General features: G+C 38.8%; 2 protein-coding genes across 5 annotated transcripts in view; one reads left to right on the top strand and one right to left on the bottom strand.

Moving 5' to 3' along the window:
- PTPN3 (protein tyrosine phosphatase non-receptor type 3) overlaps positions 1-13,925 on the top strand; it is a 150,863-nt gene that overhangs the window by 25,661 nt on the left and 111,277 nt on the right. The window lies entirely within an intron of this gene.
- Positions 8,417-13,645, bottom strand: LOC135986302 (uncharacterized). Its single transcript, XM_065630252.1, is given in 7 exon segments — positions 8,417-8,451; positions 8,454-8,801; positions 8,804-8,833; positions 8,836-8,908; positions 9,141-9,212; positions 10,049-10,309; positions 13,601-13,645. Coding segments are annotated over 7 exon segments (864 nt in total).

Genomic DNA, 13,925 nt, shown 5'->3' with positions numbered 1-13,925 from the left:
TCTGCTAGTGCAATGGTAACAGAAAACTTTTAATAATAGCATGTGCTTTTCTGGTATAATACTATATTAATTCACACCACCACGACCTCTCCCCCACAACCAGCTATTTATAATTATACATTTGGCACAGGAGCTTGGACATCTTGTTGTAGTGAAACTGTCTATGTGTTTAATAGTAAGGGAGGACTGTGTGTTGTGATATTACCCTTTTGACACAAGTTCCACAGTTTGGTAAACACTTGAGCACAAATACAGTGCTTTGAATACCTTTTTTCCCCATTTCCTTAGAGATTTAATTCGTTATCAGTGTACTACATAACATGAAGGTGAATTTACATACTTAATTTCTAACTCTTTAGGTGAAGGTGGGAGACCCTGTATTTTCTTTTCTATCCAAGTGTTTCACTGAGCATTCTAGGAAGAAGTTTGTTGCCTTTTTCCACGGATCACTTGTTTTGTTACCAGAGTGTAGAACAAAAACCGCTGGAAGCCCCGCTCCAAGTTTTCACTGTGACCTGGCTGCTGAAACACATTCCTACCTCTCTCATTGGGGGATTTTTTTTTCTTTTCTGTTATTAATTGTGAAATTCTTTCATTTTGGTGTGATAGAAGTGCTACACTTAACTCTGTTTTGTAATGTAAAATCAGTTCTCCTTATCAATATGAACAGATCGACACAATTACAGAGTTGTTTAAAATCTGTGGTAAACTGGTAAACCCTGTTTTTTAATTTATATTGAGCTGAGTATATTTGCTTCAGATCCTGAGATAGTGGTACGTATGGTTTTATAGTAAGTGTCACTTCTCTAACTATACTTGGTTGCTAAACAGATATATCTGACTTGTGAGGAATCGAAGGTTTTGTGGTAAACAGCATGAGTCAGTGGAATATGAAGCTGAGTATAATCAGAATAGACCTAGTAATAAAGGTAATTCATCACTAGAATAACTTGCTGTTACTTGTGTTGAATTCTTGATTCTGAAAACACTAAATAATGTTTCTTCAAAAAAAAATCCTCTGGGAGCAAAACATACAGGATTTGTGATCTTTTTATATAGGAAACCAAGCTTACTCATAATGTGTTACCCATTTTCCTTAGATTGTGAAGGAGGACTCTGACCCTTTATTAAAAGGAATTTTGATGGATAGCATACTTTTCCTATAGGATCTGCTGAGATTAATTAATGAATTGAACTGCGGTCTTAACAAGTGAGCCTCTAGAATTGGATGTACTGGGGTCTAAAGTTAGCGCTGTCATTGGGTACTGTCCAGAGCAAGAGATTTTGTTACTATTATGAGTTACAAACTCTTGTTACTTGTTAACCAGCGTGTGCTATGTTTGACTGACTTGGAGTATTGTCATGTTGTGTGTTGGGGTAATCCGTGTTTGGTTTTTCTGTTTACCCAGGAACTAAATCTTTTCCAGTATAAGAAAACTGGTTTAAAATGTCTCCTTTGGGTGTCAAAGCAAGCAGCCAAAGACAAATGCAAGCTGTATTAGCTTGGTATGAAGAAAAGAAATCTGCATGTTGCTTAGTCTGCCAGGTGCCCAACACCGTAACTTTCTTATCACCTCATTTACCAAAGGCAAAAGTAGCTTTTTGTGTGTGTGTATGTGTCCCCCGTTTTTCCCTTTCCCTCCCATCTGCCAAACATTTGCAAACAGAAAACATGAACTGAAATGCCAGACTTGGTTTTATCCACTCTACTAAAGTAAAACTACTTCTAAGCCCAAGATAACATGCTTATCCTTATAACTTTCTCTAGAAAAAGAGATTGTAGGCCAAATGTTATGGATGCTCTGTGAAGAAGGCATTCTCCTAAGTGTCACCTCGGTTGTATGGATGGTCACAGCACTGGGTCAGTCCTGTGCGCATCGATGTTCTTCAGCTGCCAGGTACATGTACCTAGAACTGTCTAATGGCCCCTCTTGGTTAGAGACAGCTTGTGGTGTTCACTGAAGCTCATTTGCTTTTCTTCCTGGCAGTGAGGAGAAAAACAAGCTTTACAACCATTTGCTGAACGTTGTAAGGCAAAGTTGAACTCTTAACATGGGTAATAAAAAAAAGCCTGTTTTACTGGATTGATTAGATGGCGGCTTCAAGGTGATCGGCAAATGTGCCTCTTGCCAGCAGATAAGGTCAGACAGTGTGACAAGCCTGGCTTTTGTTAGTCTCCCTCCTTTCCAACCACTGAGATCCCTTTTGGCAGTTGATATGTGACAAGTAAGCAAGATGAAAGATTCTGTATCTTCAATACTTTTAACTTTGGTGTCAGGTGACCTAAACTAACATTGGATCAAATGAATGTTCAACTCCTGAGTCTGTTTTGTTGTCTAAAGAGCATACTGCTTGTCCACCCCTACTCCAGTGCTGTCTGACTCTGCTGATCAGTTTCAACACATTTTATAAAAATTAAAAAATAAAACGAGATGTCTTAAAGACATTAAGCTGTGAACTATATAAAAAGGTTAGTCCCTGCCCTAAGGATAGAGCTTCAGGGTGAGGCTCAGTGGGTGTATATGTTGTTTTGCCCAGAGGGTAATAAGTGAGCAGGCGCTAGACTTGGGTTCAACCATGACCTACGTTCCCTCACTCTACATCCTCTAACTAACGGCTGGGCAAGACAAGAGAGGGAATGGGTGGTACAGAGCCATATGTGGGACTCAAAGGCTTGCGATCTGGGAGCAGAAGAGAAGAAGAGCTCAGACTTGGAGAGGTGGCAGCCTAGAATCCTAAGGGACAACAGCTATAGTACATTACGAGATCAGAGACATCCTGGCATGCCTATGTGGGACTCAGTGGGACAGTGAGTGGTAGCCACCAAAAGGGATCACTGATATATTACCAATTTATTCAATACTAAATAAACGACTTAATTAGTTACATATATCATAAACTGTAGTTACTTGAAATAATATTCTGCAGACATTAACTTCTAATGCTTGTTGGCTTCTGCTGCACTGCTAGCGCTAAGACATGAGAGCTGTCCAGTGTTGGATAGTTTCTGCAATACAGAGATTTCAGTCTTCATACTTAGACTATATTATTGGACAATATGATAACATTAGGTTAGTGTGTTGAAATTTGAGGATGATATTGTTAGTGTACTAAAATACCTGTTTATTCCTGCTTTTATGTGGAGGGTTTTTGTGGTGTTTTCTTTGTCTGCGTATATGGTTTGTGGGGGGTTTATTTGTGTTTTTTAAATTAGACTCTTGGATATAAGGGGAAAAAAATCTTTTACCTTGAACTATTAAACCCTGGAATAGGTTGCCTAGAGAAGTGGTGGAGTCTTCCTTGCTGGAAATAATCAAGGTTTGACCTGATGGGACCTTGGAAAATCTATTTTAAAGCCCTGCTTTCAAGAACAGTTAGACCAGGTGATCTCCAGAGATCCCTTCCAACCTAGATTTTTCTATGATTCTGTGATCTAGGTCATATATAGCCACAACTTTCTAAAATATTGGTGATAACTTAATGAAAGTAACCTTAATCTTGTTAAAATATTTTTTTTTCTGCTGAAAATAAATGTGGGAAATAAGTTAGTCCACCAATGCAAAACTTTACCACCACACAATGATACCCTTATTAAGGGAGTTGCCACTGTTTTTCTATATTAGAGAAATAGCTATAATACTGATACTCAGTTATTTTTATTTACATGAGAGCAGAGTCTAAAATGAGGAAGGAGCTCTCAGGTTGCCTCCTATAGGATTTTACTTGATGTACACCATGCTGCTAGGCTAATGTTTAAAAACCTAGTTTCAAATGTAATCAGAAAGCATTTGACTAGTAGTACCAAATACCCATTTTTCTTTGTTATTGGTTATATTTAAATGATGAATATCTGAATGAAGATTATGTTATGGCTGAGTGTGTGTGTATATATATAAATAGACACATAATATACTTACTGATATATTTGTTGCAGAACAAATTGAGCATGTTAAGGCAAACTTATAAATAGTGGAGATATGTTTCAAGACACTTTGAGGTAGACAAATCCTGTTGGTTTTGGTGCATGTGTCATGGGGTTTGTTTGTTTGTTTGTTTTGTCTTTTATTTTGTTTGTGGGTTGTGTGGTTTTTTTTTTTCCTTCCCCAGAATGGCCAACTGTAGTGGTCAAGCTTCCTCCATCGAGTCTTTTCTGTTTTGTCCCACCAGTTTATTGTAGAAATCATTCAAAAGTCTATGTGGTCTTTTGACAATCCCTGTAACAGCATACTAACTGGCCTTTCAAATTGAGCCAAGGGAATTCTGCTGTGTACTGGCTCAGGAAATAATCCTAAGATCTGTGTTAGCATGGTGATGTCTGCCTATATAATACATAAAATGTGTACAATACAGCAGAAAACCTAAAAATTTAGACCTGACTTTCAGAATGGAACTTCAGTGTCTTTTACTGGAAATAATGAAGTCCTGTAAGCTACTTCATGGGAAAACATATTTAAATATTCAAAACTTTGTGTGTTAACCTGTAACTGACTTGCATGTAAAATTAAGTGTAGGGACTACTTGGCTTAGCTATGATTTGGGCTGAGTTTATTTAGCAGCTTTTGGATACTGTTTCAAAGGCTTAACTTTGCAATCAAAGCCACATACATATATATGGGTATACTTTATAAGCCTGTTTTATAATGACTCCTTCTCCCTTACCTCTGAAACTGGCTGTTACTCTCAAGCTCTCCTTTTTTTTTTTTTTTTTTTTTTCCATTTAGGGGAAACTACAGCAGTTGTCTTAGCTAGTAAAAGCATTTTAGCAGAGAAAGAGCAGTTACACGGTCTCTAAAATAAAAAGCTTTATTTTTACCTCCTGTGTTGTTGCTGTTGATTTTTTTTTTTTTTCTTTTACTGTTTGATATTTTTCTTTTTCTTTGTATTTAGATCAACCATACCTTTTCCTTTCCCTGGCACCTAACCACTTTAGGACTTGTTCTTGAGGTGAGGAGCAAGGTGTTGCCATTGTACTTGCCTGTGAGAAGAGATGTTCCATGTAGCTGTTTCTTGCTCTTTCCTGACTCCTTAGCATAATTGCAGCCATCACAGATGGTGTTCAAACAGATAGAGCTGCTTCAGGCACTGCTGGGCTGTCACCTTTCCGTACTGATAGCTAGATGTATAATGTATAATTAACTGTTGTTTGTACAATTACAGATATAATGATGTAGGTGAGAGTTTTCCTTGGCGGGGTGGGGAAGAAGGGGAGAAAAGATCCTCAAAAGGACTAGCCCTAAAAGAAAGTAGTTGGTTTTAAATGACCGCTACTGGCAATGAGTCCATTTTCTCCAGGTGGGCAGGGCACAGGAGTACCCTGGGGCTTGTTCTCAGCGACAAGGCTGTGAGTCTCGTGTGTTAGCACATCTTCCAGGTGCTCTGGGAACACCGTCTCTTGGCGTTGCTTCTGAACCTGCTTCTCATGCCCTGGCGGGGAGTTATGGCTGCGTGGTTAATGAGTTGCTTGAACCTCCACATTCGGTTTTGGCAGCAGGTTTGACAGTGTGGGACTGCTGCTGCAGCATGGGTAGGGATGTGCCAGGGTTCAGGGCCCTGGAGCCACTCTCTTTGGGGGGGGTGATGGGGGCCCAGTGCTGCCACGGCTCGCTTCCAAACTCATGTTGAAAGCTTAGTTTGTGGTCCATTTTTGGAGATATGAATGGCCAGAAACCAGAGGAAAGTGACCATCTGAAACTTGCGTTTTGAATTTTTGAAAACGTGTGTGTGTGTGGGGGGGTTTTTTTTTTTTCTTTCCTTTTAAATAATGCTGCAAATTAGGTCTTAGTTGGCTGTAATAAGCCAAAATTAATTTCTGTCTTTATTTTGGCTTTCAGTGTTATTCCAAAAGATACATGACTCCTTTGCTTATAAACATTTTTAATCTTTTCTTTACTGCATTTTTAGTGAGAGTTGTGTTCTGATATTGAATTTCTTAGACTTGGTAACAGTAGAGTTGATGAGTAAACTTATTCACTATGAGCTGGACTCAAATTTAGGAAAAAGTGCTACAGCCTCAGAAAGACTTCAACTGTTTTGATATCCTGTTCTCTTTGCCTTCTAAATGTTTGATTAATCAATCAAAACAGTTATATTAACGTTGTGTTTCTTATGGAGCATATTACAGTAGGACTTCTCTGATTCAGGCTATTAAATCAAGAGTGCATATAGTCCACGTGTATCTACACACTTCTTTCTTACATTACTTGTACAGTACACTACTTTAATTTTGTGCATCTTTGACAATACTGACATTTTTTCCCTTAATGGTTTAATATTGGTCATTGAGCATAAAGTTATTGGAGGCAGGAAAAAGACAATTTGATAAACTGTTGTATGCTGAAATATGCTTCAAAGCTTGGGGTGGAAGAAAGTATTTAGCATGGTCTATGATGATGGCTGTAATAATGCTGCTGCATAGAGTTGTCATCTTTGTTCTTCTGAGGTTTTAATTTCCGTATTTTTCTGGGAATGGTAATTAGGTGGAGCTAAAGAATTGGTTTGGAAGCGTTAAAAGTGAATGCTGGCAAAATATGTTATATTTCAGAAGGTCAAACCTCTTTTTCTGTTTAGAAAACAAGAAGTTAAGATCTGTATTTAAGTGTAGTAGTGCATGTCTGGCACAGAAGGTAATGTGCATATGTGGTCTCTGTTAGTCAGCTGTCTGTACACTATATATTTGAGTAATGTTGGAGAAAAGATGACAAATTCATCAGTAAGAGAATGCCGAATAGTTGAATGAGACGCATCCGACTCCGTACCCAACTGTGCAGATGACATTGTTTGAGATTGGCTAAGACTAAAAAGCAGTGCTGTCAAGGAAACATTTCAGGCTCAGCATGAAATCATACTATCTAATGTTTTATGAACGGAAACTCACAAAAGATGCTGAAACTTCAAAGGGCATTTAAAAAACCAACCAAACAAGAAAACCCCCAAACCACAACAAAAAAACCCCACCCCAAATCCCCATCTTGTATTTCACAGTAATTGATGGTCTAAACCCTTTTTTTTTTAATGATGCTAGTAGGAATTTGTACAAATGAGAACATCACCCATCCTAAAACCTTTCTTTTCTTTGCTTTGATCTAGTTCCTTAGGACCATACTTTATGCATTGTTTTAAAGACACCAAATAGTTATCTTACCTAATTTATTTTTCTTCCACTCTGCATTGCTCTTCGTGCTCTTCGTACTATTTGCTTTGTTCCAACCCATCCCGTTATGCTTTTATTTATCCAGTACTTGTTTTCATGTCTGGTCTTCTGCTTATTCTACTTGAAACTCTATATTCTTCAGAGCCTGCACTAATCATTGATTCAATTAGCCTTATAAGTTCTGATTTTTTTTTTTTTTCATTTGACCATTATCTGATCTAATGCTTCTGAAACTTATGGAAAGGGAAGCCTTTTCTTCATAAATGCAGTAAGAATCAAACAGGAGGTGTTTCCTTTGTGATTTTTCTGCAAGGTTTTGAGCTGCTTTCCAGCAACAGCTCTGCTCTGAAGTTCTCTTAGGCTTCCCTTCCAAGCATGCTGCTGTGCTGCTCTTTAACTGCTTTGCGTTTGCTGGCTCAGGGTAGGCAGCCAGACTGTCATTGCATTCAGTCCCCAACAAAACTCTTCTACCACTTAATTCTGTCTAGTTTTGCAAATTGTCTTTACTTGGAATGGATTTCTGTTCTTCTTGTATTGCTTCAAAAGGGGGACCATATGCTCCTGCATTAATTTACCCTGGTTGAATGTTATATACCTTGCTTAACAATTTCAGTGAAGTTTTGGCTAGATTTGGCCATTTGTTTCCATTACATACAGAAACTGAATCCCCACCCCGTTTTTGAGAGGGACAAACTTGCTTAGGTGAAATTATGGATTTTATTAATAGTAGGAAAGTGTATATAGCATAGGCTAGAATTTGTACTTTGTTTCCAAAGATCAGGTGGGAATTGAGTGCATTCAGCATGTGCAAATATTGATGTCACATTCAGAAAGCTCGTGTGGGCAAGCAGACCACTTACCTGGTTATAACAAGGTACATTTTGCACTAGGAAAGCAATTAAGATTAAATAAACTGAGTATTTTTTATAGAGGTGTAATTTAGGATAGGCAATCTGCAACAGAGGTTATTACCTTTGTTACTGATCGCAGCATAAGCTTAAATATTAGAAATCTATGTAAAGGCTAAGCTAATAGCTTTTAAAATCAAGTTGTTAATCCACTTTATTCAATTACTGAGGTAAAATAAGCTTGGCAACATTATTTGAAGAATTTATTTCAAAATAATTTTTCCTTTAAAGCTGTAATTACAATCAGTTCTTTCTAGTGAAGTGGACTGTTTTGTCATTGATTTACCATATCATAGAATCATTTTGGTTGAAAGAGACCCTCAAGATCATCTACTCCAACGTTAACGTAACACTGTCACTAAACCATGCCCCTAAGCACCACATCTAATGTGTTTTAAACACCTCCATGGATGGTGATTCAACCACTTCCCTGGGCAGCCTGTTCCAATGCCTGACAACCCTTTCCAGGAAGAATTTTTTCCTAATATCCAATCTAAACCTCTCCTGGTGCAACTTGAGGCCCTTTCCTCTTGTCCTATCACTTGCTGCTTGGGAGAGGAGACCAACACTCTCCATGCTACAACCTCCTTTCAGGTAGTTGTAGACAGTGATAAGGTCTCCCCTCAGCCTCCTTTTCTCCAGGCTAAACAGCTGTAGTTCCCTCGGCTGCTCCTCATAAAATTCATGCTCCAGGCCCCTCACCAGCTTCATTGTCCTTCTCTGAACTCTCTCTGGCACCCCAAAGTCTTTCTTGCAGTGAGGGGCCCAAAACTGAACAGAGGATTTGAGGTGCAGCCTCACCAGTGCTGAGTACAGGGTGACGATTGCTTCCCTGGTCCTGCTGACCACACTAGTTCTGATACAAGCCAGGATGCTTTCTTTTTGTCAATGGACTTGTCTTAAGCAAAACCAGAAACATGATATTGTGTTTTCAAGTAGTCCTTGTTTTGATGCCTTTCCTTTAAAATATGTTTCTAGTGTATTGCAGAGTTGTGAAAGAAATGCTAAAGAAAGAAAACATTAGTAGTTCTGGACTTCTGTCCTGTTTCTCAGTCCAGCTGTACTGTGGTCATAGCTCTAACCTGATAAGGTGCTGCAGTCAACTCCCTCTTTGCCTCTCCCAGCTCTTCCACATTAAGTTTTGAGGAATTTGCCTGTTGGGAAGCATTACTCATTATCATTGCCATGCAAAAGCGCCTAACGGTGGGGAGGCTATGAGAGGGATACTCTATCTCAGCACTGTAAGCAAAGCTCTCCCTTTTTTTGTTCCTGTTTCAGTATAAACCAGCAACACTGGCCCAGTGCCTGCATTCCTCTGTAATCGGTTGCCACAGCATGCTAAGATTGCTTTGAGGGAAGTAGATAAATATTCTACCTGCCAGCTAGGAATACAAAAGCTGAAATAAGAAAGACTGGGGAATGTCAGATCTACTTGGCAAAATTTGGTGTGTGTGTTTAAGAATGCCTGGCATTGTCTCGAGTATTAAGTGATTTGAAACTTAAAAATGAAACTAGCCTCCAAGTTTAAATCTCTGAAAAATAGCAGCAGTTGATCTATGGTGGATGGCAGAGATGCATTCTCAAACTAGGAGGTGGTTTAATTCTGTAAATTATGTGAGCCTGGCTGTGCATGGGAGCTTTAACAAGCTTGTATATAGAGAGCTCAAGAGACTTGCATTACTTCAGATAACACTGGGAAGCTTTGTTACAAACACTGATTTCTTGGATAGCTGTGTTAAAAATGAGCAAAAAACACCTAAGTGGGCTTGAAATACTTGTGAAGACACTATATGTCAGTATGAGAGTTGAAGGAAAAAAAGAAACAACAACAAAAAAACCCAAACCAACACCCCCCAAAAACCACACAAAAACAACCAGAAAACCAAAACAGCAAACCCACAAAACATAAAAAAAACCTAAAACAAAACAGCAAAAAAACACACCCAAAGGAGTACTCCACTCAAGACCAAGCAGCTCTTTACCAAGTCACCTTTCCAAGATCATCTTCTACCCTGCTCCATTTTCCTCCCTCAAACTCCAGTCGTGGCTTGCGTGGCTCCTGCTCGCTGTGAATGCAGGCTGCCTTCCTTCGGCCTCCTGATGGATATCTCCTGCACTGGTCTTCAGTATGTTCTCCTTGATGTGGGACTGGATGCCAGCTGTCAGAATAGTGCCAGTTCACATCATTTGTAGGCACTGGAATAGGCAGAATTACCTCTTTGCCAGCACCGTGAATTAAAAGCTCGCACAACTGAGACAAATAAGTGTATCACTTTGGTAGCTTCATGGTGGAAGGTTTAGCATGTGTTTGCCTAAAATTGGCCCAATATTCTCAGCCACCCTGTGATGGTGGAAGGGTGTTTCTGCCTGTCCTGGTCCAGGGAGGTGTTCTTTGCTGCCAGGGACCCGACTGTCCAGCCAGCTGAAGCCTGTGGCTGAGCTTGGCACCAAAGCTGCATTGGATACCAACCGAGTGGCTGCTTTTTGACTATTTGGGGGCTTAAACAGATTAATTTGTTGAAAGGAAGGACCAAAAGACAGCCACCACTGTATGGTTGACGGAAGACACAGGAACATCTATTTTAGATGGATGCTTTTCGGAGTGGTTTCCTTGTGGTACAGTAAACTGTGGTCACTAGGTGCATGTTAATCTTGTAGGGTGATGAAAAAATTGCCTAACAGAAATGTGAAGATGTAAATGTTTAGATTTCACTGGTCTAAAGCATACACTGTTTAAATGCTGATGGAAAACCAGCACAGATTGTTTGCAAGCTACAAAGTATTCTGACGTATGTTTACTCTTTTTTTTTTTTTTTCACTGTGCATAGGAATTGCTTTCTTCTTTTAAAATGAGGACACTAGCATGTGTGAGGATTGGAAAAGTGGTTAGCTATTTTGAGTGGCAGTTACTCGTTGTTGTTTGGTTTTTGTTTGCCTATTTTCTTCGTGTAGGAATAGGACTTGTACAAAAACTGTATGCAGTTAGTGCTACTGCAGGTCCTGGCAAACAGTGTGATCTTGTTAGATAGAAGATAAGAAATTTATGTGATCCTAGATGTTTTTAAGTCTCTGCAACAATCCAAAGAGAAAAAAAAAAAGGGTGTGCTTTGGTAAGTTTAAAATATAAATTTGTCAGCTAGTTGTAAATGGGGAGGAAGATGACATGAAGACAGAGAGGAAGGAATAGCAGAAAACTGTTCTTCCCTGAGAGTTGTTTACAAAGTGCAGATGTTCGTAGGCTGGCATTTCACAGTATGCATTTGGTTTTTCTTCTGAAGACTTACAAAACATCATCTTTGTAAACTTTCTTCCCCTGATATGGCAAATAAACTTCATACATGAACACCTTCAGTCTTGCTTATCTGAATATGTAACAGGAGATAATTTAATTTCATCATGTTGTTTAGATTCTGGCTCTGAGTTACAAGACTTCTGTGACACATTTTCAAGCTCTTTCCTCTAGGTCAAGAGGTAGAACTTCATGTAATTCCTTCAAACTAGTTTTGTGACACTTTAGAATCTTCTGAACTTGTGTCATTTTGAATGGTCCTGAAAGGTAAACTGAAAACAACCAGAGTGTCTAAAATATTTTCTTTCTCTCCTTATATTTCAAAGTTGTCAGTTTAAAGTTTCCCCCATAACATAATGACTTTAAATTTTCTGATTGTTATTGTGTCCTTCCCTTTTTTAAAGGAAGAATTGCTGTGCTCTAAGTTATTCTACCGTCTTATCTTTTTCAATAGTATTCTGTGGTTAACTGCATGATTTTCAGTGCTTTGTTCTAGATCCCTTTGGGGAACTTTTGTGGCTGCAAGCTTTATAGCAGAGGAAGTCCTCTCTCATGCCCGAGGGAATGTATTTTAAAAGCTTGTGGCAGAACATGGGTTATAAAATACATGAAGCATGAATGTATAGAAAACAGTTCCGTGAAGTCTGAAGATTTAAGGTCTGAAAGAAAAGTCTGGGTGCAGAAAGATGATTCACAGTAGTTCTAAAAAGTAGTTCATTAACACAGTTTACAGGACAGGTTTTCTTTGAAAAAGAATGTGTTCTTGCAAAAAATATGGACTGGGGTTAGTTTGTTTGGGTTTTTTTCTGCTGCCAGTGATTAAACTTTTTCTTCCCAAGTTTGAATAGCACATAGACCTATGTTGTGTTGAGAAACAGACTGAGTAATGACGACCAATGCAAAATACTGGGTAACAGTGCAAAACTTTAATTTGGGTTTGTCTAGTATGGGATCAAAAGTTCTGATCTAAATCTAGTGCATCATTAAAAGCTACTTAACCTGTTTGAGTTTGTCAGCTGACTACCATTTGTAGCAGAAAACTTTTGTCATTGGTTTTGGTGGCTGTTGCTTGCCTGATTCTGAGCTTTCTGAAAGCAATAACTGTTTAGGTAATGTGTGGGCAATATTAGAAATCTTGAACAGTAATGATGGGCAAATATGCGGTTTTGTTTTCGATATTGGGAGACCTGATGTTGGATGTGTGTAAGCTTGTGAAGACATCACTACTAATGGCTTGCTTTGTTTTATATCCGATGACTTCCAGTTACCTCAGGCAGCTGGAGATCCCAGCACTTCCAAACTTTTCGCAATTTTGTTGATTAAATGTGTAGATGAGGTAGACTTTCGCTGAAAACACAAAACTATTCTAAGGTGGGAATTTCACCAGTGCAGGCTTTGCATACTGCTGTGTAGGATGTTCTGAATTTGTTCCTCTTGCTCTTTATTTTCTGTTTGCTTTTCATCCTGTTTTCAAGTGGCCGGTAGATTTCACCATCTTGATCTACTACTCAACTGTGCTGAACAAGAAAGAAGTCATGGGTAAATTCAGGGTATTTCTCAGGTCTTGTAACAATGTATCACTGAAATTCACGTGGAATTTCCATTTTCTTTAAAGGTGAAGTTAGCCTTCTGTGGCGTTTATACTCTCACAGCCATGATTAAGGTGTTTGTTCTCCTTCCCCTGTTGCAATGGGTGGCAGTCCCTGCTGCGACAGCACCATCTGATATATTAATAGCACATTTAAGCTCTGTTCAGTTCTTTGTAGAAACTCTTTCCAGTCGTGCTATGGAAGTTGTTAGCACTGTAACAACAAGCTCTTAAGTTGTTTATTCACAATCGAGTTGCCTAGAACATGCTGCATGCTCTTACAAGTTTTTAAAAAGTATTCTTTGGCAGTTAGTTTGGAGTCATGATCCATGCTCAATTTGGAGAGGGGAAAAGTGACATGTTCAAAAAATGCTCTTAGTGAGGGCATTTAGATTCACAACCTTGTGTTGAATCCACTACTCTATTGTGCTGCCTACAGGCTGCTTCTTTCCTGCTGTTTAAAAAACAGCTTAAACCTTTTTTTTTTTTTTTTTTTTTTTTTACCCTAAACAAAGGTGATGAAGTGTGAGGTACGATAGCATCAGACCTATTGAGAAGAAAAAAATTCCTTTGGGCATGCCGTTGAGGTAAGAGGAGAGGCTTGTTTCAGAGAACCCTTATTTTTAACACACCTGTAGGATTCAACTCCTAAGAGGTATTATTACCTGCAAGCCATTATATTTTTTATTCTTTACTTTATAGGCCATCATGCTGCATTATCAAATGAAACATAATTCCAATGTAGGTCAGTAGTCTTTTTAACTCCCAAATAGTAACTTTGAACTGTTGTCCTCTGTCAGAAAACGGCATGTCTCGCATGGGAAACGTGATGTGGGGACTTGATGCTTTTCAGACATTCTCAGCAAAGTTTTGTCACTGTGACTTCTCAAAAGTGTGATTATTTATTTTACACTGGGGAGGTAGAGATCAGTATTGACCTGCGAACTCTGGTGGATAGTGTGACATTTGTGTGGATAATCTCTCTTTTAC

This window comes from Caloenas nicobarica, chromosome 2 (assembly GCF_036013445.1).
Source record: "Caloenas nicobarica isolate bCalNic1 chromosome 2, bCalNic1.hap1, whole genome shotgun sequence".
NCBI classification, from domain to species: domain Eukaryota; kingdom Metazoa; phylum Chordata; class Aves; order Columbiformes; family Columbidae; genus Caloenas; species Caloenas nicobarica.
The sequence above is the reverse complement of the archived record's forward strand: the minus strand, read 5'-3'. Positions and strand labels throughout refer to the sequence as shown.